The following is a 27,108-nucleotide window of genomic DNA, read 5'->3' on the forward strand; positions in this document are numbered from 1 at the left end:
TCTAAGATGTTCCAGCAGAAATTTGTGCTAAGTTTAACTTCATGTGTGTGCTATTTTTATAGTTTATTTTCTAATGTCTTCATTTAAATGGTAGGAAATGTGTCTGTATATATAGATAATGTCATAGTTACTTGGCTTTTCTTCTAATAAAAGTGGTTCAAAAGAATAATGTGTAGTATTGGCAATAGATGTCAAAGAATTATAAACAGAAAAAGTTTTCTTCTAGTGAGATTTCACACAAAGCTCCAGAAGAGTGGAGTTAAGCATTAACACTCACCAAGACGATACAGTCTCTGTATTTCACATATTTATTCCTGGCTCACTCAAATTCAAGCAATTCAGTTAAGATTGACTTAGTGACTCACTCACAGGTCATGTTTGGAAGGTTATAGGGACAGAGGAACTGCCAACCTGGGTCAGAGCCAAAGTCCATCTTATTTGATATCCCGTCTCTGAGACTGGTAGTGTGAGATGCATTCCTGGAAAATGTAGGAAGTTCACCTCCTACACAAACATCACACCAGTTTCTTAGAGATCGACTTTGTTTTTGTTTGCCCATGCCTTTATTTTTTATAAGTTTAGCTGTAAGGCCTAAATAAATCAATGTTTTAAATGAAAACCATGAGCCTGGTATGATTCACTGTCTCCTGAGCCAGATCTTTACCATAATTCAGCCTGCTACAGCAGTCACCTCTGAGTGTAAACACTCTTCCTTTAACTGAAAAAGGCAGTGCAAAAGATAAGTCTGCTACAACTATCTTTCAATGAATAGTTTGAAGGCATCTAAGTATTGTAAACGTTTCTCCACTACTACTTCACAAAATAGGAGTAATAAAGATCTTTATGCAACTTATTCTTTTTATATAATGGTCCATTTTATGCAGTAGTTTGCACTTGCACAAGTCAAGTGCCCAGGACTTGATTGCAGAAATAAATGATTCCACAAAGAAGCAGTGATAAAGGAGCGAGTTTAGTTTTTTTAACATCACAGATAACTAACACCTTCTGCAGTTTTATTAGGGAGAACAATTCAAAAGATTGCATAAAGGTGACCAAACCCCTCAATTTCATTTGCAAATCTAAAAAAATAAGAGAGTAGAGGAAGATTTGAGACAACAGAGACAGCCTAACTCCAGAGAGAGCCTTGGGAAAGGAGAGGAAGACCTTCACACTGCCCATACGACTGCAGTGAGCCCAGCTAGGTCAGAGCCCTCACTGGATCCCAGCACAACTCTGCAGTTCTGGATCTGTGAGCATCTCATCACAGAAACACCGACATTAGAGCTGGGAGAGGCTTATTGTTTCCCTTTACCACCTCCTTCTCTCCCAGCACTGCAGTGTTATTCCCCATAGTACTTAAGATTAGCAGATTTGGTTTAAACATGAAAAATGATCTAGGCTTTTCCACTTCCCTTGGGGCAGATTATTCTACACCCAAATTGATTTCACTGTCAGGGAGCTTTGCCCTTTCTTATTTTCACACTATTAATTTCAGTGTTGCTGCTTGAACAAATCCTTCCCACCCTCTTTGTGTACAACCTTCAGATACTTGTAAATGACCTTGGCTGTCACGTATGCAAGGTTTTTCCGTTGGTGTTTCAATCTTTCCAACAATGATGCTATGTAAATTAGCACAGATGAGTACTCCCTTTTTAATGTGATTTGTACCTTGCACCAAGTTAAATACATGTTTGCAGAATTGGAAATACTGCTTTTACATGCTCTCTTGAAAGTCTATTAGTCTTTCTGTTCCCCTGGTAGTCTATGTTGTTTTTAACTGTTGTTTTATTAAGAATTAAAATCGAGTTGCTGGCTGACGAATGGCATTAAGTCAGTGTTAAAAAAAGATTGCTAAAATTTCATATTTATGAATACTAAACAACACTACCTTTGTCTGCAGAAGCTAGACAGAATGGATTTTTTTAATCAGGATTGTACTTTTTCATTTTGGATTTCCAAGATCCAAATCTCCCTGCAGCTTCATGGGAAAACAAGCAAAGTTATCTTCATCTGAGCTTCTTCTCACCCAAAGTTTGCTCTGAGTTATCAAAACAGACCACGGTGCAAAAATTCAATAAGGAATGACTGTAGCCCAAGCTTTTGTTCTGCTTTTTTTTTTTCCCCCCCCCCCCCCCCCCCCCAAATACTTGCAGTATCTAAAAAAAATTAAGGTAGAACTTAACAGAATAGGGACATCCTTCCCCTGCATCTTATAGAAAGACATAGAGAAGTTGGCAAGTGTTGCTTACCAGCATGTAACTGTGCAGTCAGACTGTGAATGAAAGATATATACTGCATGGTCACTATACAACCAGGCTTACAGTTGCTACTAACAACTTCTTAGCTTATTTTCTGCATGTCTGCACAGATGTCATTAGGATCTTTCTGTGTGTGTGAACCAGTCCATGGCCAAGTTTGTGGTTACACCAGGAAAGCAAGAATGGCTCAGAAGCATTTGCTTTCTTCTAGACTTGGTCAAGTCACTTAATCTCAGTATACTTCATTATCATAATAAAAGAAACTACTGTGGCCTCAGTGTTAGTATCTACCAGGTCATCGTGTTGACCTAGTTCCCACAAAATGCCCATAAGGAGGGCACTGTTATGGGCCTGGAATTGCAGATGGAACAGTGAGGCAGAAGATCCCAAAGTGCGGTTTGACCCATGTTCCCCAAACCATGATGCCATGCTAACTGCAGAACCACTTTTCACATAAAGCAAATACACTAACACAGGATTGTCTTCAGAAGTTTGTTTTGGAGACTTCATCATGACTTTTGAATTGCTAAGTGAAAAAGCCCACTATAAAAGCAGAGCTGATATATATGTTTGAAAGGAGAAATAACACTGAGTATCTGTTACAGTCCAAAACTTTTCATTCTGGTATCAGTGAGGCTTTTCGGTATGATGGGAGGGATTTAACATTTAGAGATTTAATGTTTGAGTGTCCAAACCTGTATTAAAGTCAATGTTCAGAGTAAAAGAACATCCCTAATACAAGAAGTGTGAGTTAAATATAGAGAAAAAGATTGCAAAGACATGATGTTGCTGATAAATTTTGTAGATTTTTGTAGAAGGCTGTGTAAGTGAGGGATTTTCATTTAAGTTAGGCCAAAAACAAGTCTTAAAGGGAAAGAATGAAAAAAGCATGGCAGATGAGAAACAGCAAAAGGAATGAACTCATATACACTGCTAGACCAATCTCAGAACAAGACTGATACAGGTGATTACATAACTTAAAAAACTAGGCTAAAGCTTACCTCAAACCTTCCTAAAAATAGTGGTAAATTAACTCCATCTACACCCTGTATAAAAGAATTTCACAGCCAGTGCTATGGAACAGCTTTTTCTCAGGTGATCCCCAAAGGCTGGTTCCCAGGTCATGAATGAGGATTAGCACTGGCTGAATTAAATAGCAACATAAAGTATTCCCAATGTATTTGGGAGTTTAATGGCTTTTAGAAGAAATAGTTGGTTTTAGAGTATCAAAAGAAATCTGTCCATAACATCTTAGGCTCTTCTGCAAAGCATAAAGAGGACAGTCTTTATCAAGAGCACATGAGCACTAAACAGTATGGGCTGGATCAGCTACATTCTGAAAAAAATCGGGAAGAAGCTCAAAATAAACAATGATGTAGTTGCCTATTGCAGTATGGTACAACTAACTATTTACTGATAAACTATTCTTTGTGATGTTTACCACTATAAAGCAGATTTTGAAATTGTATTGTTTATTCAATGTTATCTCCTTTAAAAAAACACTGTTCTATTAGCTGATGAGTAACATATACATGGCTGCTACACCTAGCAAAAAGGATTTAGAATAGAAAAATTATGATGACACAAAAAAGTACCAAAGGGAGTTCTTAAGAACGAGAAACACACAGTGTCTTAATGTCTGTCACAACCAGGGAAGGTTGGTATGTGTAAGCCAGACTTACATAACTGGGGACATCTAGGGATATTCGGTCAAGCAAGAGTGCATATTACGATTTTTTTCTGGCTTCTCCAAAATGCAATCTATGCCTAAATAATATCAATCAAAAATTCAATCCAGGACATCAGTGGAAGTTTTTCTGCCCTTTTTTTCTGATAAAAGACTTTTTTTTCATTATCATTCATTTTTTCATGTTCAAATGTTGTGAAGAATGACCTCACTGTTGTCAGACAGTACTTGAAAATTTCATTTGCTTCTTAGTCTTAGGCCCATGTCTGTATAAAGTGCCTACTAATACCAATTCCTAGGTTAGTGGTAGTCTGTGTAAACTGATGGCAGTGAGATATAAAAGTAATCTATTGTACAGGTTTTTCACTGCAAGTGAAATGTCCAAGTTATATGCCATTATAGTATTTTACAATATTCATGGCAAAGAAATTGTGATTTTTACAGGAATCTATTTTCAGGCACTTTTTCACTGACTTTCAGAAACTCTGACTGCATAAATACTGTTGAATCAAGCTCAAGCTTGCTATCACAATTTCAATTACAGTTGCATGTAACTTTTGCACTAAGAGATGTAGGCAAATACCTCGCTCTCATTTATCCTATGGCTATTTCACGACTCTTCAGCAGCATAGGGAACCCCTATGAAAACTGGCTCCAGACTATTTGACAGGTCTCAAAGCTTCCATTTTATAGAAATAAAATATATCAAAAACATACATCTGAATTTTGCAGTTTAACCTTACCACTGTTCCTCACATGCATGATCCTTTCTTAAAAAAGAAAATATGTATTCATTTTGGTCTCCACTCCTCCACCAGCAGAACAAAATCTGGAATTAACCCTGTTATGTCCAATAAAACCGTGGCTTTATTCTGTATGAGCCTCTCTCTCCTCTCTTTGCCAACCCCCCTTATCTCTATGCATTAGAGATAGATATCGTAGTATCTGTAAGAAGCATTTTGCCGAGTGTCTGCAGGATTTCATATCCTTAAGGTGGAGACCAGCAACCTGACCTTTAATCACATTTATATCGAATATAAAATCAAAATCAAGGGTCCTGTCTTTTATTTCTTGTAAAGCAACCTGCACTTAATGTACATGAAAATAAATACTTGGTAAACCCATTCAGTTAATACAAAGCTCTAATTATTTATATAAATTTGAAGGATCAGACCCATTTTAGTGTTTTATTTTACAGATTCTTTATTATTTTAAATATAAACTCTCTGACTACACTATGATAGTATATATGGTCATTAACATGAGTATACACATTGATTAATCTATAGAAATATTAACACATGCATAAACATAATTGCTTATGGATATTAATAAACTAAGAGTCAGCTTTATTTTAGGAATAAGACTTTTTACTGGTGTAAATGCAGTGACACAGTTGGACATAATAGTCACCTGCTATGAATTGTCAGATTTTGATTGTCCAAATTGAAATGGAACAATATCTAATTAAAAAGGCAACCCAGTACTTGAAATTGCAAAAGGAGGGAAAGTTTATATAACACTATATTATATCTGCCTAATTTGGAATATAGTTAGATCATGCATAAGCTTGAAAAAAAATACATGTTTTTCTGGTGAAAATGGACTTTCTCAAGTTTTTTATCTAGACTGTTGGGTTAAAAATGGAATACTTTAAATGTTATTTATCGTATAATCTCTGTGAAACACAGCATATTTATTTATCAATTTGATAACATTCTCTTTAATTCCAAAGTGAAATGGCATTTGGTAATGAATTATTGTAATTTTTAAACCCCTTTGTTCTTTGAGGTGCTATTGTGTATATATATATATTATTTTTTCCATTTTAAAGTGTACTGCTTATAGTATTACTATGTCAAAATCAGATGAATCGTGAGAAACATTTTCACAATGGGAAATGTTAACACGTTACATTCCTTTCTTTGGAAAAATAAAAGAAATGATCACAGAAAACACATTTTAATTTAATTATATCCTTTAGGTCATTAAAATGATGTAATGTGCATGCCAGTCCTCTTTTCATCCACAGATTACTTTCTCCTTCATGTGCATTTTTTTTCCTCTGGCTTTCTTTCATATTTGCTTTGTTTTGAAATTGCATGCTGTCTGGATTATTTGTGCATGACCTTCACATTAATTTCACATTGAATGTTTACATACTCCGAGATTTTCATGGATCATTTATTCTACATGTGCATTTTTTTCCCTTGTTTTCAGTTATTGGACTTTAAATATGCTTGAAATGTAAAAGTGGCATGAAACTTTTGTGACACAAGTAGACAACTATTTTAATAGAGATTTTCAGTATCTAACCTTACATCTTACAGAAATACGTATTCTAAACCACATTTTATGCTTCCAAAATGTAAGAAAATAAATTATGTTCTGAAACTCTAAATATATTCCATTTCAAAATTGGAGCCAAATACTGGTTATATTTCATCTGAGCAATGGCAAACACATTGTCATTGGTCCTTTAAATGAGATAAGAAGGTCTCTGCTCTCTTGGAGGTGATCACTTGCAAAGTCTTGTGTCTGGGCATTGCATATGTTCAGTACAGGAAACAGTGTGGGACATTGTCTGACGGATGACACAGATCACTTCATTTAAGCACTATCTGCAGCTCAGCGTAGGTGCCCTCTGGAAATGCAAGCTTCTCTCAATCAGTTATATAGGGACCCTAATTCCTCATTTGCTATCTGAAATAAATGTCCCAAGTAGGCATAGCCTGCTTTTACATAATACATCGCTATGAGCCCTTGTGAATGTCTATGAAGGTTTTATCATGTAAAAAAAAAAAAAAACAATTTCTTCCAGATTAATTCCCCATTTGAAGAATTAAAGCAATATATGTTGCTCAACATACAATGAAATACTGTTTATCAACAGAATTCAATCTCTAAGTCACATAAAACTAAAAGTATATCCGGAGGAACCGATTGAGTAAATATATATGTATAAAATAAAACAAATAATTTTTCTTAAATTACGAGGAAAAAAAGGCATTAAAACACAGTAAGTTGTTGAGTAAGAGGCCAAATACTATGAAATCAGCAGCAGTTTTTATTTTATTTGGCATAAAGCTGAATTCACATGTCTACTACAAGCAAATCAAAGGCTTTTGCTTTCTTCTTTACAGCCTATTCTTTTCAGCAAGTTAATTAATTCTGTGCACAGTCTGCTACGATAAAAGATGAGTGGCTTGATCTCAAAGCATGCTGAGCCATCTGTAGCCCTTCATCTAAACAAGCCAAACATGGTAGTTTCCAAATAAGGAGCTGAAGGTTGTGATTTGAGACCTCTGTAATCAAATCAATCCAGTCTCCAGGGGCTTTGCCTTCAACCTGCAGACCTCACCGCAACTGCCTCTGATTCTTTGCAGCCACTTGGTTTGGACTGATTTGAGTCACTACAGTTCTCTCCACTTTTACAAACTAGTTGGTTTGTCAGCATGAGTGTGACAACAATTAGACGTCCCTGTTTTTGCCCCATGCCTTTTCTCCTTCACAGTCATTCAATGACAAGCGTAAAAAGAACTTCATCTTTTCACGAAAATTCCCATTCTACAAGAGCAAGGAGCAGAGTGAGCAGGAAACAAGTGATCCAGAACGTAAGTAACCTCTTGGAGATGATGTCACATGCAGCAGCACAAAAAATGGGTGACACGCATGATACCAGTATCCCACACATCTAGGCAAATATCTGTTGTAGGCAGGCAGGAGAGGTATTACTACTGTGACCAATGTGTGACTGCAGTTTGGATCCAGCTGGTCCTTCCAACCCTGGAAACATCATTTTCAGAAAAATAAAACAGTGACCTTAACTTTTAGAAGAGCAAATGTGGCTCCTCAGAGTCGTTATGGCACCTGTCATAAATCCAGACTTGTCTCTGATTAAATATTCCCAGATCAGAACTAGCTCAAAATAATGCAAATGTGATTTGTGATTTCTTTCACAATACTAAACTAAATTAATACTTTTTAAAATGTCTGCTGTAATCTCTTTTCTGCCTTTGACATTCTCCAAGTTGATTGCCATGGGCAGCTTCACTGAAAGTTTAGCAATTAAATGAAGCAACCGTGCTAACAGCTTAAAGAAGTAAATCAGATCTTGGAATGTATACATCCCGGGCATTTACTACTCGCTTCAATTGTATAGAGAACCAGAATTATTAAAAATATATGCTAGTTCCAAACCAAATCATTCACTTTTTTCTTAATAATTCTGTCCTAAATTTAGCCAGTGAGGATTGTTTCTGGAACTTTATTTATCTGGTTGTTCCTTATTCCTCACAGCTCCAAAAGCTGTGTATCATGGTCACTGCCTCTTTCATTGGCTGCATTCCCATAGAAAATGGGTCTAAAGCTGTTTCAGAAAGAAAAAGCAGGGATCCAGATTGCTCAATCAACATGGTCAGTCATGGTAGTATCCATTTCAACTCCACTGACTTCTTCCTTCCTCTTCTGCGGCTGTTCTTCCTTTTTCATTGCTCTCTCTGGGGACTTCCGTGCAGGACATCCCCGGATTAGGTGACGACGGTTATGGAACAAAGACTCTGAGTAAGTTCCCAGGAATGGTCACTGTAAATCTTTTTTTGTTTTGTTTTGTTTTGGCTTCTGTTCCTTCTCTGAGGACCCTCCACTCCTAGCATGCACAAGATAGAGTTTTATTTGTTACCCAGCTGTGAATGCATTAAAAATGTTTCAATCGTTTTGTTCTGCATGACAATATTAAATAACATACAGTGTATCAAGCAGACACTTTCACTTCTTTTGTAATAACACCTTTTGTTTCTGACAGTATGTTATTGTTCCCATCATGGCAGTTCTGTAGAATAGCATACATAGAACTCGTTTTGCTGCCCAGACTGTTCTTTTCAGCAACAATCCCTCCCTCTCCATCTAAAGGGAAAGTTAATCATTTTAACTTGGTCACATCCTGAAGAGATCAATAGAAAATTATTTTATGCTGTTGCTTTTGCATTTTCAGCTTTTTGCATGGGAGTGTTTGTTACTTTGCTGGATTTTAGATTAGTATTTGCTATTAATGGAAGACATCATTTGCAGGCTAGAGAAGACCATGCCTTCTCCAAAGCTAATTTTGTACCCATTTCACCATTAGCAACCTATTCACTGTCATGCAACCTTAATCAGTTTCTTTTTCTGATGCAGCAATCCTGTCTCAAGACTTGGCATTGCAGAATGTGTAACATGTCAGATAATTGTTCAGAAACAATTTTGCTTCCTTGAAAATAAGACCAGAAAAAAATGTATCAAGTGAAATATTTGTAGCTGATTTCTTTATGGATAGCTACATTATACTCTGTATCCAGATCTAAATAATTTAAAGAAAATGCCACTTGCATGTGTTTGGCTGCTTCTGCCTCAGAGTGCCAAGTAATTGGAGAAAAATGTGCATGAATGTTAACACTGCATCGCCTACTGTTTTGTATGTGCTTTTTAATTGCACGAATGCACATCCATGCACACAATTTTAGAGATTATTCCATTTCTGACTGATTTGTTGAAGGGACTTTTTAATGGTTTAACTTTAAGCCATACAGTAGCTCACAATTTAAAGATGAAAGCTTCATCTCTTGTATGAAGAACAGTTCTGCAAGACTAGTTTTGTCAGTGATAGACACCAAATGTCGCTGCCACCTGAATTTTAACCATTCTGTTAGAGTGTTATAGCAGCTCATTAGCAGCAAATGGAGAGCCTTCCCTGCCTAAAGAGTAGAATACTTCTGATCTGATAACCCTCCTCAATATCTGTATCCTCACAAAGACAAATCTCCATAACATCCAACCATTTGAAAGGAGATAACTGAATTCTGCAAATTGCAAAGGGAAAAATTGCACAGAGGTATTATATAGGCTCTAGTTTCTCTGTTAATATTGCACCTAGCTTTCAATTACTGACACACCTCTAGACATTCCCGCCCATCCAAATTTCACTAATATTCAACTCAGATATGGTTTTTAATGACAGTTCTTATTGTGAAGGATATTTGTTCTTGTTTAATAAAGTTCTTCAGAGTCCTGCAACAACACTTGTTAACTTGCTATGAAATGTCCAAAAGTCAATATACTGTTTTCTTCAAAATGTAAGTTTAATTTTTTAAAGCTTCTTACTAAGCCCAAGATCAAAGTTTTCCATTATTATTTTTATCAGATATCATTCCCTCTCATTTCTGCTGCTTCAGTAACTCCATCAGTCCCACTCTATGAACCCTGAGCCATTAGACTAGTATGTGGGGGAAACGCAGCCTCTTGCAGAGAAGCGGGAGTCTTAGCACTATTCCCTTCATGACATCCATGCATGGTCTACTTTGGGTTCATCCCAGTAGATTCTTGGCTTTTATGAGTTCCTTCTTTCATTGGGAATGTTTAGAGTCAGTTGCAGGTGAGTGTTGTGGGTCACCCAGAGCCTAATCTGCCAGCTGGTTTAATGACAAATAATGGACCAGTTTTGGCTCCTGGTGTTTGTCAGGAGGTGACTTATTTGTAGCCATTGTCCACTTAACTACTGTGTCCCATTCTTACTAACCCAGGGAGGCTCGCCACTGTATAGCCATTATACCATTGGCTTCTAAATGTCCTGGACCAGCTGAAGAGTTTCAGCTGTCAAATGATCTTTCAGGTGCAAAGTAATCAGCATCTCTATCAGAGATACAATTAAAACCACTGATTAATGTGGTTCTGCAGACCTCCTGGGGACCATATAGAATGGTCTGAGTGATCATAAGCAGCCTGCTGACTACAGTTTGGGAACATCAACTTTCATGATATAGATTGCACCTTCTTTTAAACAATATGATAATGCCAACAGGACACCAGACTTGCCAAACCACAAGTCTGCCCCATCATGATGGTGCTTCTACTCCTATTCCCCCATCCAGACTGGTCTGGTAATGGTTTTCATACTCTAGCTCAAATTCTGAAGCTAGACAATGTCTAAAAAAAAAGATATCTTCCATTTTTTCCTTAGTTTTGTCATTGTCTTTGTCTTCTTTTTTTGGGACAGGGTAAAACAGCTACAGTTACAATATTTGATATCAAAACCATTTTCATGTTAATTTGTTAACCCTTTGGGACAGTGTACAGTGATTAAAGATGGACACAGGCTAGACGTTTAGCAGGAACAGTTCCAATGCATGAAGGATGCACGTTACTGATAGTGCAGAATGAGCAGACACTCAGGTTTCATGAAATTACGCAAGACCTCCAGGGAGGTGCAAGTGGACCATAATATACTTTGAAATTAATTTATCTTAGATGTCATTAACTGTCTCATCAAGAAAAAACATGGTTTTGCCATGACACACCACTAGCTAATATGTAGAGACTTCTGAAATGCCACAAGAGAGAAAGCTTTCATTTTTCCTGTGTAAATTATCAGAGATTTTTCAGATGATATCACTGCATCGTTTTTACTTCCTCTCTGCACAATTACCTTTGCATGACTGTGGCAGTTCTTTTAAGTTTCTGCAGCTCTGTGGTGCTTGGTTATGTTCTTTAATTTGCTGTACTGTTCTTGCAGAACATGTTTCTTCTAATCCCAGCGATAGTGAAAGTAGCTACAGTAAGTTACTGCTTTCATTAGAGTCCTTTTACTTTGCAGTGCTTGTTCTGTTTGCTTCTTTTATTTTCTTTCTCTCCCTGCTATTCTTCTGTTAATGTTAAAAAGACAGTTGGAGCAAATGGCTTGGAATTCAGATTTATGACCACATCTTGTGTACAAAGCTATAAAGGAAAACTGGCAACCTTTATGAGAGAAGGGAGGAAGGTTGTTATTTGGGATGTATTCTGGGACATAAAACCAAACCTGGCTTTTGGTGGCCTGGGAAAGTCAGGATTATTTGGTTTAGTGACAAGAAGTTTATTTCAGCAGGGAGGGGGCAGTTTCTTGATGATCTTTTAAGAGTAAAATTACGCCATAGCTGTAGTCAAATCTGCAAAAGGCATCCTCTTTACAAGGTTACAATTTTTAACTTTCATTTCTGCATGCCTCTATGAAGGGCTAAGAAAGAGTCCCAACAATTTGGTTGAGCCCTTAATTTTGGCAGATTTCCTAATGTATATTGAAATCTTCAAAAAAAGGTAGGATTGACCTTCATCCCTTAGGCACTGCCACTGAATGGCACTGATTCCCTATAAGTGGAGGCCTTAACCCTGCAACCTGATTTGGTAGGAATTACAGGCTCCATGTGGTCATATAGCCAAGAGGCAGATTATATGTTACAGGTAATTATTAGTAATACCCCAAAATTTAACCAATATAACGATTTTCCTGGAAGTGTTGAAAAGCAAAATATATGGCATTTTAAAAAATTACTGGAAATGTAATAAAAGGTAATTAAAATGATAGACCACTTACTAAGTCACCCAGTTGTTTAATTTTTTCAAGCCATTTGCTTAGCAAATCAAGTTTTCCACCAGTCGCTCAGCACTTGTGCTAAGCACCCACATACGTTCAGGTAATCATTGATATCATACCTCCTATTTACTAGTCTTGATTTAGTGCATAGCAGTTGAGCTCTGATAATAAACACCGGTTTGTTTCAGTAAAACAGCTAATCTTATGCAATTCAGAAATGGTAAATTAGTTGTTATTCTCTTCTATTGCAAAGGTTTCATTGGAAAGCAATTGCCAGAGTCACAAGAAAACAGTAGGCACTCTTGAACTGCCAAGATCTAATTCTGAACTGCTTTATTTTTAATGTGTCCTCTATTGAGAAGGAGAGGCAGATTTTATGTTTGAAATATAAGATGCTCTTTCCCCAAACTGCCTTTACAATCAGGAATGAGTCAATAGGTTACATTTTCAAAATTTTGCATGAGTCAAGTCTCCTCTGGGTGTGTTTATTTCAGGGTGAGCTCAGGGTAAAAGCCCAGAGGAGAATCTAGGCTGGTGGCTGAGGACATCCCATGCCTGTTGAACTGTCCCAAACAGGAGATTTAACAGAGATGCCTGATTGCAGCAAAACATTTGAGGCAGGTCCACAAAAGCTAGCCCCCAGATTTCATCATAATACAGGCAATTAGCCAGTTCCTCATTGGCTGTGCAATAGCTTGAAACAGAGTGTATGTTTTGAGGTACAAGAAAGGGGATAGAAATGGTTTGGGGAAGTTAGTTGTGACATAGATATTTGGACAGAAAAGTAGCATTGGGGTAACAACTGCCCATGGCAGGCACACCTCTTCTAGAATGGTTTCCATCTGGGCAAACTCCTGTCTCACCCCAGCAGCATCCAGCCTACATCCTCTTGGCTCGATCTCCCCACACATTACTGGTATGTCCAGCAGGTGCTGCCTGGCTTCCTTCTCTGCCCGCAGGAGAGCTATGCCATTTAGCAGCAGAGGAAGCCAATCTTAGGTTATGCCAAATGAAAGTGGCTTTAAAATCCAGGACCTGGTGCCCAAAGGGCCTAATTCCATATGCTAAGGATTCATTGGTGTGTGCTGACATGACATTCGAAGGCATGACCTTGGGCAACTAGCAACTTTGGTTACCAGTTGGAAATTACTGTTTCAAATGACCACAATGGCATATCATCTCTATCCTGTGTGTTCAATTACTACGGGGCCATGGTATATCAGCTTATCTCCTGTGGGGACTTAAAGCCTTCCTGAGTCCAGCTGGTTACCCTCTGGATCTCCAGCCTACCCTATTTCAACAGTATATCCCATCGCAAAACTCATTGCAGAAAATCTCCCCTAGAAAAATTATGACTCAGGAACAGAGAAGAATCAGACAGAGGAAAACGAGAAGAGGGTGGTCAGAGAGAGCAGTTGACAAATTGTGAGGGCGTGGAGATAAGAGATGAGGCCTGTCATGAAGTTATCTTATTTCACTGCAGTTCTCACCTTGTGGGACTGTTGAGAGACGACACTGCACAGTAGAAGCCCAACAATATCCCTCATGTGAGAGAGTAATTATCAGATCTGGTCTGTGAAAATTTCCTAAAGATGTATTCCTCACTGCCTTCTAATTTATTTATTCCTAATGAAAGGAAAATAATAATAGGTGCTCATTGCTGGTAGAATAAGACAGCATGCGGTTATTACTTCTGCTCTTCTCATTTGCATCTGAGCAGCTGGGAGCAGGGGCCCAACGTCAGTCACAGCCACAGAACTAAGTCTATTTTAACTCCATTTGGAGCCAACCATGTTGCAAAGCTGTGATGTAGTGTGATGTAGTGCCACTTTGAGGAGAATTTCTGTGCTCAAGGTGAGGTACTACAAGTTATTTTACCAGGACACCATGTGTGTTGACTTGAAAACTCATCTAGCCCTCAGTCTGTGCACTGGTGAAATGGGGCAGACTAAGAGCAGGAAAAATACATAAATAAATAAATAAATGTGAAGCTGAAATATTCACAGGGAGCAAATAGAAGACTGCAGGAGAGCTCAAGGGTTTTACATGGGGTTGTGACCCTGTCCCAGTGCCCCTTTTCTCTTCTGTTTCCTCAGTAAATGAACAGGAAGAAAGGGGTTGCCTACCCCACCACTGTCTGAATTGTGGGAAACTGGGCAGAGTGGCTGGAAAGCTGCCCAGCAGAGAAGGACCTGGGGGTGTTGGTTGGCAGCCGGCTGAATACGAGCCAGCAGCGTGCCCAGGTGGTCAAGAAGGCCAACAGCCTCCTGGCTTGTATCAGAGATAGTGTGGCCAGCAGGACTAGGGAAGGGATTGTCCCCCTGTACTCAGCACTGGTGAGGCCACCTCGAATCCTGTGTTCAGTTTTGGGTCCCTCACTACAAGGAAGACATTGAGGTGCTGGGGTGTGTCCAGAGAAGGGCAGTGAAGCTGATGAAAGGTACAGAGCAGAAGTCTTATAAGGAGCAGCTGAGGGAACTGGGGTTGTTTAGCCTGGAGAAAAGGAGGTTCAGGGGAGACCTTATTGCTCTCTACTTGAAAGGAGGTTGTAACAAGGTGGTGTTGGTCTCTTCTCCCACGTAACAAGCGATACAACGAGAGGAAATGGTCTCAAGTTGTGCCAGGAGAGGTTTAGATTGGACATTAGGGAAAATTTCTTTTCTGAAAACGTTATCAAGCATTGGAACAGGCTGCCCAGGGAAGTGGCTGAGTCACCATCCCTGGAGTTATTTAAAAGACATGTAGATGTTGTGCTTAGGGAAGTGATTTAACAGGGCCTGGCAGTGTTACGTAACAGTTGGACTGAATGATCTTAAAGGTGTTTTCCAACCTGAATGATTCTGTGCTTTTATGATTCTATGAAATCAGATCAACACCTTGGCCAGCACAAAGAAAAGTGTATGGGTAACAAATGACTGGCAAGTGCCACGTGTTCACCTGCAGACATTCATATTTGTCCCTATAAAAACAGGCCAGTTGGAGTCCAGAGTGAGGTGTTCTGCATTTTTTCTGGTGGGTCTCTGGCAATTGTTTTAACATGTTTCTCTAACTTTTGCTTCTCATGATGAGCATTTAGTGAAAAGTCGCTAGTGTCAAAACCTGTACTACTTGATCATTCCTAGAACCATTCCAAACCAGGGGTACAACTACACAAAGTGATGTTGAAGGCTTCTAAGAGCTGTTCAGGCTGTGCGCTGGACAGTGGTTAATAGAGGGGTTACAAATTGACTACACTTTTTCTAGGAGATATTCTGACGCATTCTTATTTATTTAGAAAAATATATTACTTAAAAATTTGAGTATTTGGCTGAAGTATTGCTCGTGTCTTGGGCTTTGGGGTTAAAAAATCAACTTCTCAACAGAAGTCAGATACTTTTTATTTCAAAATAATAATATCATTGAAAGTCCTCCTATGTGGTCTCAAGAGAAAATTCTTTGACCGCTTCTTAGCAGCAAGGCTGTTGCAGATAGTAAACCTGATTTCTTCTGCCAGTGCTCTTAACACTGGGTTTGTAATGAGCAAAAGAGCTGGAGCCAACAGTGGGATTCTCTTTATCCCAACAGATAACCTTCAGTTCCATTAACTTCAGGGGGAACCACAAATACATTTGACAGCAGAATCTAGCCCTTTATAAAGAAAAGTAAATAGTATTTTTGAGCCAGGAACAAATGCTGGCCTGGTCTAAAAGAGGCTGAGCTGCCACACAGCTGCTGCTGCATCACAGTGGTGATGCTAATACATGGCTATAACTGCTAGTTGATTTGTACCTGTTCTCAGCAGTAAAACCAGGTTTGCAGAGTGGTATATAAAGTCCTGGTCTAGCAGAAAGTTTTTCTTTTTGTGATAAGTATACATGCAGCCAACTTTGACTTATCCCTGAACCAGCTAATCAAACCATGATTGAAAGTTTATTTTGAGCTCTGTAACTTCAAATGTTCTGATTTCTTTTTCAAACCAAGCTTGCAAGAACATATTTTTTACATGGACTCATCAGTTTTTATTTTTCAGGACATGATTTTCATAATGGCCATGAATTTCAAGTCTCTCCACTACATATGTGTTGTAATGCTCTTACCATAGTTCAATAAAGGTTCTTTCAGCTGTCATCAAAATTACACACACATTACCACATCTATTTAGCTTAATTGCATAACTGGTTGTGATTGCACCAATTACCTAGAGAAGCAAAATATGACTAAAAGTTAAAAATAAGGAAAATGTTAGAAGCAAAAATTTTTACCCTCTGTCAGCAAGTCACTCTTGTAATGAGAACTGAAGACTAAGAACAAGGTCAAAGGAGTCCTGATTATTATGTTAGGCCACTAATTAATTAGGACACTTATGTTGGCTCTGACACTCCCGAAGGATTACTAGATTATTCAGGCACACTCAAATTGGCACAAGTATTGAAGTCTCATTTTATGTCCTCACAAGCTATTTTGATCTTAAACATATGGTGCTGATGGACCACTTTTCGGTCATAAGTTCATTCTCAGACTAATGATGATCTTTTTATGTATTGGATTTCCAGCATTTCATAGCTATCAACATATTTCCAAAAATCATGTGTTTATTTCATAAATAGTCCAGGAAAGGGATTTGAAGCCAAATAGAGGCTAGGATATTGACTGTCAAATGCAGTCTGTGCAGCTGAAACAAAACAATAAATTTATTTCTCCAAGATCTTGCAAGTACAACTCAGGTAAACCATACATTAGCCCAAAATCTAAATGGATGGTGACATAAAAATAAGCCTTTTTTGATTTTAGATCCAGCTAAGCAACAAAATTCAGACAAGAACTCAAAAATAAAATTAATTTGGCTCATCTACATGTATTTCACATATGTATTGATGGTAACCACCACCATTAGTCCAGAAATTTTAATGAACCCCAGAATTCTCTTTGATTTGTCTAAAATCATAAATAATTTTAGTTGTCTTTGTAAATACTACTTTTTTGTTATTGTCATGGTTTGAGCTCAGAGGGCAACTGAGCACCACAGTTGCTCACTCCCCGCTTCCTCACCCAGCCCTGGGAAGAAGAAAATAAAGCAAAAGGCTTAGGAATCAAGATAAGGACAGGGAGGGATGTCTCACCCATTACAGTCACGAGCAAAAGACAAGACTCGATAGGGGAAGAAAAAAAGAACATGAATTTAATACAGATACTAAAAACAATACTTAACAGAGTAGGACAGTGAGAAACATTACCACATCTTGAAAACACCTTCCCCCACCCTTCCTTTCTTCACGGGCTCGGATTTGCTTATGATATCTCTACCTCCTCCCCACAGCAGCACAAGGGCAGGGAATGGGAGTTACGGTCAGTACTGCTGCTTCTTTCCCCTCAGGAGGGGCAGAACTCCTCACATTCTTCCTCTGTCCCAGCTTGGCTCCCCTCTCACAGGAGACAGTCCTCCACAAACTTTCTCCAATGTGAGTCCCTCCCACGAGCCACGGTGTTTCCTGAGCTGCCCCAGGATGGGTCACCCCCATGTCTTACAATACTCCCAGCACTGAACTACAACAGTGGGGCCTTCTTCTTCCCACAGAGTCCCGTTCTCCTTCGAGTGCAGTCACCTGCTCTGGTGTGGGCTCCTCCCCAGGCTGCATCTGCTGTTGGCGTCTGCTCTGCTGTGCACCTCCATGGGTGGCAGGGGGGTGGCCCAGCCATCTCACCGCAGGCTGCAGGGAGGGGTGCACTGGGGCACCTTCCCACTTCATCCTTTCTTCCACTGACCTTGATGTTCACACAGCTGTCCTTGCAACAGCTCCTCACAGCTCAAACTCCTCCTCCCAGGTTCCTCTTCTTAAATATATTATCACAGAGGTGCAGCCACTGTCACTAATTGGTTCATCCCTGGCCAGAGGTGGGTCTGACTTGGAGCCAGAGGAGCTTCGAGAAGCTTCTCACAGGGGCAACTGCTGTAGCCTCCCTCCCCCGCTACCAAAAACCCCACCACTCACACAAACTCAGCACAGTTATTCACTGCCTTAGATCTCTTTACAGATTTTTTCAATTACAGCCATTAGCAGGATGCCAAAATCCATGGATCCCCACTGCATAATGTGCTTGGTGAGGGTGGGTGTTTGGCTACACGGTGGCTGCACCACAGCAGCTCACAGCAGCCCTCCTGCTCCGTTACTCCCATGTTGGGTGCACTTACACTAGCACTGTGGAAGCTCTGGATGCTCTAGCAAAACAATAGGAAATGGGGCTTTTTTTATGGGTTAAATGAAAAATGCCTGATATCTGCTAGGTCTACACTGAAACTGGTTTTGGGTCTTTGACAGACTCACAGCCACCTAATCAGAAAGGGAAAACAGAGGCAACACCTTAAATCCATTTTAGGGATACCCCTCTGAAACACTGTAAAGCCCTTTAAAAAGAGGAAATTAGTAGTCCTTATGACACTTACCTGACCACACAGGACCTCTCTGATCAGTTTATAGAGGCTATGAGTTATAACAAACTCTAGGTTATTCTTCTCTTCCCAAGCGTGAGAAATCACCAACAGGCAAACCAAGAACAAAAGAAGGCAGAGCCATAGTGATCCTGGGAAAGTGAAAGCCCTCCAATAATTTTTCTCATAAGTATATTACACTTAGGAAAGCTTTCTTTTTCTTTCTCCTCTTTCCTTACTGTCTTCCTTTTCTTCTCTTTTTGACTTGACGGAATTTTACTGAAGAACAAGGGATCATGCCAAAATCCTACAGGAAGGCCTTTTTCTATTTTCTCTTTTTGTTTTGTCTGTTAAATTTCACAAAGATTTTCCAGATCAATATAGCTAACCTGTGCTAATTAAGGCATTAATATGAGTGGTAAATGAGGCTTAGTCAAATGATAAATAAAAGCCCATGTCCTGCTGAATTTCACACTGTGTCTCACACCTCAAAGCCATCTCAAGGTTATAGCAAACCGATTATTGACTGACTCTAGAGCTCTTCATTATACTTAATACTTTATGGACTACTTCAAAACTGTGCAGTATTAACTGAGTAAAGATCATTAAATAATACAATCTGGTACAATTAACATGAATATTAGCCTCTGAGGACTTAAAGGATTTTGGACAGCACTTGGAAGGATTTTATTCACATAGAAGCTTGAGCTTCCTGAGCCCTTTTTCCAGAAAAGTAAAATGGTGGAAATAATGCATCTTTCCCCCATGCTCGCACTCCATTTTGAGTCTGAAACTTGGCGCTGAAGAGACTTCGCTCAGGAAGATATCTATCTTTAAGTCCCTGTGTGTCACAGTTGGCCTCAAAGTTTCTCCTTCCTCCCTGCAACCCTTGCCAATGGCTTAAGCTTCAGCACAATTTGAGTGGGCTGGAATTTTTTCTTTGCCTTCAGTCTGACCACAGCTTCACAAGACTTCTGTGAAACAACAGGCTCAGTTGTCTCCATTGCCCATACCCTACTGATAGCATGGATGTAACAACAGCTTTAGCACGTGGACATGTCTGCCAGAGATTGGGCAAAACAGAAGGTAAAATCTGTGTTGGCTTATTTGTGCTGGTTATAATTCTTTGCCAAATACTAGCCCGCAGATAAATTTTGAAACAATATCATCAGAGTTATTTGCTGTTTTCCTTCAGTTGCTCTTGTCACTGTCACTCCCATGGGATTCTGCTGTTTAAATGCAGATGTCTGCATCTGACCTTGCTGTTTAAATGCCGTTATGGGACAATGGAGAAAAACATACCCTTCTGACTTTTTCTCTCATCCCAAAGTAGACATCTAAAATAGGTCAAATGACTCATGTCTTAGAATAAGCACTTGCCTATTTGTAGGGACCCACTGACTCCAAAGGGTACCTAGGGACTAGCTCAGACATAAGCAATCATGATACAGGTTTCTGAAATTGGTCGAAATAAATCCCCTTCTGCAGATCTGTTTGCCATTGAAACAAGTATTTTCAAGTTTAAGATTGTAGTTGTACAAACAGGCTCCCTTCCACATGCTTAGTACATGATGGCTTCATCGCTCACCCCAAGACTGACTTTCTCAGGCTGTTGGAAAGCATAGCCTTGGCTCTGGGGTTTGGAGCACAGGCAGTTCAGGAGCATGCTTGTCCAGCTGGGAGAGTGAATTGGTTTATCTCCAGGAGAATGGGTCATCCTGAGTTTTATATGACCCCCAAAATTCCCAGAGAAACTTAAGGAAAAATAATATATCTGATGCCTGAAACCTAGAGTAACAATAATTCTAGGTTTTTAACTTTGCAAACAGCCAAAGTTAAGCAAGTGATTACAGTATCAAACATTTGCAAATAGAGAAGAAAATCCATTATCCTTGCTCTTCATATGTTATATTGCCTTGTCCTCAAAAGCTGTCTGATTTCTTCCTTTTACTAAAAATGATGTTTTCTCCTTTGCTGCATCAGCACCATTGCTAGGTTGGAGTTGGCCCTGTCTGTTCTCCCTCTCTCCTAACACACCAGGACACTTTTTATATGCTTTTTTTCTGTCATTGTCCTTAATTACAGCATTATTTTTACTTGAAAAGCTTTCTTACACATTTCTCACAGCTGCCTAGCTAATATATCACAAAAAATATCTATCAACATATTAGATTCATGAGGTGGGAGTCAGCTTAAGACTAAACCACCAAAAGTTTTGTATCTACTTGGGAGCTAGGCATTGCATCCAATAGAGATCTTGTTAATATAGTTAATGGAGCCTCAAGAGTGACTCAGATATCAGTTGGACTACTTCAGGATGAGATGTAGCCCCCTCTAAATCCTACCATCAGGTGTCAGGCAGCACTCTTTGCCTGTATGTGCCCACATTGGTTTGGCAGGAGCACACCAGAATAATGTAATACGGACTCAGGTGTGTGCAAGCAGATGAAATGAAGGCAATCCTGTCTATTTTATAAAGCACTGGTACACCTTACAACACTCTTTCTTCTGTAGTATCTAAGTTAGTTGCAAAATCCCATCTGTGGATCTTCTCAGAGAAAACCCCTGAACTGAGTTAAAAATAAAATCATAATTTTAAACTTTACTAAGGCTAAGTCATAATTAGAACCTGCTGGAGCCCTTATGTGGTACCAAGTATGTGAGAGTGACCTAGAAAAAGAAATGTCCAGGAATTATTCATGCAGTAGGTTGAAGAATCCTCTCCTCTTGCATTTTGTCAGAGGAGAGGACAGTGATGCATTGGAGCTGTACACCTGCTCCCATGTTGTGGTCCACATAGTGCCACGTGTTTCTCATGGCAAATTTCTCTGCTTTTAAATGTCACCATAAGGAAACAGCACTGCCCTAACAGGATTGGAGCGCGAATAAGTGTGTGAAATATGATGCTTTGAGGTTTGTGTTCAGGGAAAGGATAAGGGTCAGAAAATAGATCATAGCTAGTTGTCAGGCTGTGAATAAACCAGACTACTGGGGTTATGCACAGAAGGATGATCGACCAAAATTTATATATTCTGAGGACAAAAATTGTTCAATTTAGGTAGCCTGTGGATTTGTCCTGCAGCAGCATGTTAGGGCCTTAACAATTAGACAAGCAAAAGAATTGCATCTTAAATTTCTGCACTACCCTTGTAAACAGCCTTGCTATCAAATCAATAAATTAAGATTATTGCCCATCACTGGAAAAGCCCAATTTCAGCAAAGAGAATTGTAACACGTGGCAGGGGAGGGAGGGGAAGGAAAAAAGTGGTCTCCACATTTTAAAGTTATGAGATACTTTGGAATGGTTCAGGTGAGAGCGTTACCAGAGAGAAGTGTTGAACCTGATCTGTCTCTATGTGAAGCATTTTATCAGGCTTTAGTACTTGACATGTTGCTTGTCAGCTTCAATCTCTTCTCTTTCTTCTCTCATCAGGAGGCCAAGAAGACTGCATCCTTTCTTATGAACCTGTCACCAGACAGGAAAGTAAGTTTCATCTGCTTTTCTGTCACTGTTCCTTACATTTTTGATTTCACAGTTTGGAGGTGAGCAGAGCAGTAAGCCTCACTGCGTCAGCCCGTTTCTCTGTGGTTCCTTTTTCTTGGCCACTCAGTCTATTGCATACAAAAGAAATGATTTAAGGGTCTCCCTCGCTAGCCCTGATTTCCTAGCATCCTTAGGACTCTCCTCAGTATGCTCTCATGGCCTTTACTAATAAATATGTTAATCAGTCTACAAAACAGTGATTCAGGTTTTCTAGATTTATTGCAATATTGTTACATGGGAAGCCATTATTATTTTCCTTTTCATGTGATTTGTGCCTCTAACCGGGATAGATGAACCTACAGGAAGGCTACTGAAAATGGGAGCGCACCCACCTAATTTAACAAGGGATGCACTCATATAACTGAGAAGAAAAAAATCCTGCAATATCCTTTCTATGCCTCATGAGAGAGTCCATCTGCAAGCATTTGGGAGTGACCTTGTTGAGCAACAGCAAATACCTACACTTTGACTACATGCACATGCCCCATCACAGAGCTCTGCAAAATGAGTGGTACTCACTCCTTTTTCCTTATCCATGTTAATAAATAAATTATTCATCAATACAATGTACACCTGAGTTTTCAATTCATACATAAAGGCAACTCTGGTTAGTGCATCTTTGGGAAGATTTACTGTTATTGCCAGTAAGATCAACAAAATGTGCCTTTCTTTTTGTTGTTCAGTTAATTACACCAGACCAGTTATTATTCTGGGTCCTATGAAAGACCGGATCAACGATGATTTGATATCTGAATTCCCTGATAAATTTGGGTCGTGTGTACCACGTAAGTATGATTTTTAATCCTTGTTCCACAGCTGAGTAAGCTGTATCCCTTGGTGCCACACATTAAGTGAATTGCTTTGAATACAGCAATCGTGATTACAGCATCTTCTCAAAAGTAATTCTTCTATTGGACAAAAAAGGGGAAAGAAACAGACAAAAAAATATTGTGAAGGTCTGGAAAGAATTTCTCAAAAGAATTGTCTCAACAGCTGTTGCATTTTTTTAATGAAGGAGCCTTCTAGCCACTAACTCATAAATAATTTATTTATACAATTTATATAAATTAGTTTTCTCATCAATTAATCTGTGTTCTTTTAAATAAGATAAAAGTTTGAAATACTGGTAAAATGTAAAATGTTTCAATTCAATTGCACAGCATCCATCAATAAAAATACAGAGTAAACTGTGATTTGTGTGGGATCTAGCCTATCTAATCTGAAAGCAATATTGGACCCTGAGTGTTTATATCTTGGATCATTAGAGCTTGCTGAGTGTTTATTTCACAACCTGATTGCAGTCTTACTTCATTTTAAACTGTAGTCTCTGCAAATACACCAGCTTAAAACTGCTAGAGGTAAGATCAGAATCAGCCTTATAATTAAGGCTAAATTAAATTTATGAGATTGCAATTGATTTTACCGCTCTACAAGGATTAGATCTACAATCTGGAAAACATTTTGTATTTGGGATTTGTGTGTGATCCTGCTGAAAAAAGTGGAATTATGGTAAATCCTAGTTTTATGTTAGCCTGTAAGTATTGATTGGAGGTAAACATCAGAAGGTATTACTTTAAAAAGACAGCTTTATTGTCATCACTCCATTGAAAACAATATGTAGTAGCCAAAGATCTGCTCCCAGATGTGGAGCATCTCCACTTACAATAGACCCAGCACTGTTCACTGAGCAAACTTTGATTGCAGCACTTTACATTAAATGTTTTTAGACTTCTTGATCTTCTGTCTTTTGTTTCATGCAGATACCACACGGCCAAAGCGTGACTATGAAGTGGATGGGAGAGATTATCATTTTGTCATTTCAAGAGAACAAATGGAAAAAGATATCCAAGAGCACAAATTTATAGAAGCTGGGCAGTACAATGATAATTTATACGGAACTAGTGTCCAGTCTGTGAGATTCGTGGCAGAAAGGGTAGGTTGACACTAGTTTTATTGCCCATTCAACATGATCTGGTTTGTTTCCACATTGTATCGCAAATATGAGTCTTTTGCCAAAAATATAAAATATCTGCAAAATGACATCCTAATATTTATAGACTCTAAAATGACTCCACAAGTGGCGTCTCTGACTTTGAATGACATCATCCTTGGCACTTTTTGTACCTGGATGTAGTGCCATGGATTCAGGCATGTAACACAGCGCCTCAAGTACACCCCAAAACAGCCTTCCTTCTTCGCTCTGTAAGACAGGTAAATAAACTTATCTCACTTTCACAGAGGCAGAAGAACAAAGCACAGAGAGATTAAATGAAAAACTGCCTCAGGTGACACAGGGAGTCTTTGACACAAGAAGAACTGAATTAACCAGCAAGAAAGTAGACATCCTATTATTTTTATGAACTGACTTTCCTCATCTCTAAAGAAAATCACCTCCCCCCAAAGTTTATCTCAGTAAAAATAAAAATCAACTTTGTTCTCATATCTCTGGTGAAGATTTTCTATTATCACCAAAGCAAAGGAAAGAGCACAGTGGAGCCCCGGGGTCCCCCTTCCCTGGTGTGCCAGTAATGGCCCCACTCCAGGCTGCTGCATCGCAGAATTGTTTCCCATATTTTGGATGATCTGTAGCAAACTCTGTAAAACTAAACACATCCTCATCTGTTTCCAACAGGGCAAGCACTGTATACTCGATGTGTCAGGAAATGCTATCAAACGACTACAAGTTGCACAACTCTATCCCATCGCTATCTTCATTAAGCCTAAATCATGGGAGCCTCTGATGTAAGTATAAACTCCTTCAAGAATTTTTTTTTTCAGAGTACAGTTTCAAGTGGCACAACACAGATCTCGAGTCTGCATTTTCCCTGTCCTCAAAAATCAGTAATAACAAGAGGAAGTGGGAACAGTAGGGACTTGCTTTCCCTGTCTGCCATCTGCTGTACTCTGGCATCTCAAGGAACAAAGCCAAAATTGTCTTTGAACCTTTCACATTGGGACTTGCAGCCTTATATGCTGGAGCATGAAGGGCTCCCTGCCAGTACACCCTGCCCGTCCAGTGCTTGGTGAACTGTTCCAACCTGTGCAGCAAGTTCACCAAGGACTCGTGCAGCATGGGTTGTCCCATCCAGCCTTGGGTGCTCTTGGGGTGTAGAGTTTGGTCACAGGGAGTGAACCAGAGGGTGAACCTGTGTCAGATTTGCAGTGTGTGCCTCTTCGTCAGCCCTTCATTTACCTGAAGGTCTGTAAGAGGATAATTAAGGACTGAAGATGGGCAAACATAACACTTAAAAAAGGAAAGAGAAGGCAACATCATGCTGTCACCAGGCTACCTAATTTCAAAATTCAGACAAACTCTGGGATCCAGGAAACAGTTAAACAGCTCAGGTAAAGAGGCAGCCAATATCTGTGCATCAAGAGCAAATCAAATAAATCTTATTTCCTTCTGTTATAAGATCGATGTCAATAATTATAAGGCATCTTGATTTTTACTCTGGCTCCACGGGGCATTCTCAGTTGCAGGTTAGGGAAATATTAATAATTAGTGAAATAGAAGATTAGAGAAATATAGTCGTAAAGGAATCTAGAGAAGGTGTGCACAACATAGTCATTGAAAATGGCATTGTTAAACTAGAAGGGTAACAGAAATCCTGGAAGTGTATTTCCTGATCTCTGTCACTATTTGGGACCACTCATTCATTCATTACTTGAATGATGAATTGGGCAGTACTTTTGTAAAGTTTGCGAATAACTCAAGGCTGAGTGAGGTGGCAAGCACTTTGGAAGATAGGATTAAAACTCAGTGTAAAATCAGTAAGATGAAATTCAGCACAAAGGAGAGAAAATGAAATGCACGAGTACAAGCAGGGAATAATTAAGCTATAGCACTGCAGAAAAGCATCTGGTGTTGAGATGGATCGCCCAGGAATATGAATGGATGGATAATGCAGTTGCAAAAAAGGAAACTGCCACCATGGGCTGTATTAACATCAGTGTTGTGTAAGGACACAACAGACAGTTATTTTGTTTTACTCGTTATGGATGAGGCCTCAGCTGGAGGACTGGCCTGGTTCTGGGTACCAGCCTGGTAGTGGAGGAGGAACGGGTGTTAGCTAGTGTCAAGGAGAGAATGCTGAGGAGGAAGTATGGAAGTGATCTTCATACTGGTTAAAGCTCAGGATAAAATATATTGTAACCAATTGTTTTCCATGTACACTCATGGTAATACAAGAATTTACCAGCTTAATTTGCTGTGATAGAGATGAAATTTTGAATTCTGTGCCTTCCCCTCACCGAAGGCTTTGCAAATAGTATGTCATGCCATGGGTATCTGTTACCCAGCTAAAATGTAGGCACCCCCCCTTCCTGTAACAGATGCATATCTGGTTATGGTAACAGTGTGCTCACAAGCATCAGGTCACAGAGCTGGAGACTGCTAATGTGCCCCATCCCAGGACCAAGTGCACATCCTCCCTGGCCCTGCCAGGGTCAAGGTTGCAGATGAGGTTGTTGCATGTCCAGCCACATTACAGGGAATGATGCACAGTATGTGGTACTTGCACAGCCCCACCCTGACCAAAGCCACCTTGGGTTGGATGACTTCTTAACATTTCTTCCAGCCCTACAATTCAGTTATATTCTGGTTATCTTGCTGCATAGAAGGGGAAGAGTGGTCTGATAGCATGTGCATTGATGGTTTTAAGATAGAACTTAACCTACATTTTTTACATCCATAAAACACTTGCAGTACTTGTTTAATGCTGACATTACATCTGGAGTGATTAAAAAAAAAAAAAAAAAAAAAAAAAAAAAAAAAGAAGCAGCAAATCCTTGAACAGATTGACTGTAAAGTTATGAAGATGCAAAATATAA

General features: G+C 39.2%; 1 protein-coding gene across 25 annotated transcripts in view; it reads left to right on the top strand.

The window, feature by feature from the left end:
• The window catches only part of DLG2 (discs large MAGUK scaffold protein 2), a 1,033,591-nt gene that overhangs the window by 996,465 nt on the left and 10,018 nt on the right, over nucleotides 1-27,108 (top strand). For 17 of the 25 annotated variants that reach the window (XM_042793308.1, XM_042793312.1, XM_042793311.1 and 14 more), the window contains 5 exons: nucleotides 7,460-7,559; nucleotides 22,168-22,218; nucleotides 22,962-23,063; nucleotides 24,039-24,211; nucleotides 24,911-25,020. In XM_042793308.1, coding sequence (XP_042649242.1) covers nucleotides 7,460-7,559; nucleotides 22,168-22,218; nucleotides 22,962-23,063; nucleotides 24,039-24,211; nucleotides 24,911-25,020 — 536 coding nt within the window. Of the gene's footprint in view, nucleotides 1-7,459; nucleotides 7,560-8,462; nucleotides 8,509-11,491; nucleotides 11,534-22,167; nucleotides 22,219-22,961; nucleotides 23,064-24,038; nucleotides 24,212-24,910; nucleotides 25,021-27,108 lie in introns of all 25 variants that reach the window. The other 8 variants (XM_032990923.2, XM_042793313.1, XM_042793321.1 and 5 more) reach the window with 3 other exon arrangements.

This window comes from Tyto alba, unplaced genomic scaffold, assembly GCF_018691265.1.
Source record: "Tyto alba isolate M040663 unplaced genomic scaffold, T.alba_DEE_v4.0 Super-Scaffold_2, whole genome shotgun sequence".
Taxonomy (NCBI): domain Eukaryota; kingdom Metazoa; phylum Chordata; class Aves; order Strigiformes; family Tytonidae; genus Tyto; species Tyto alba.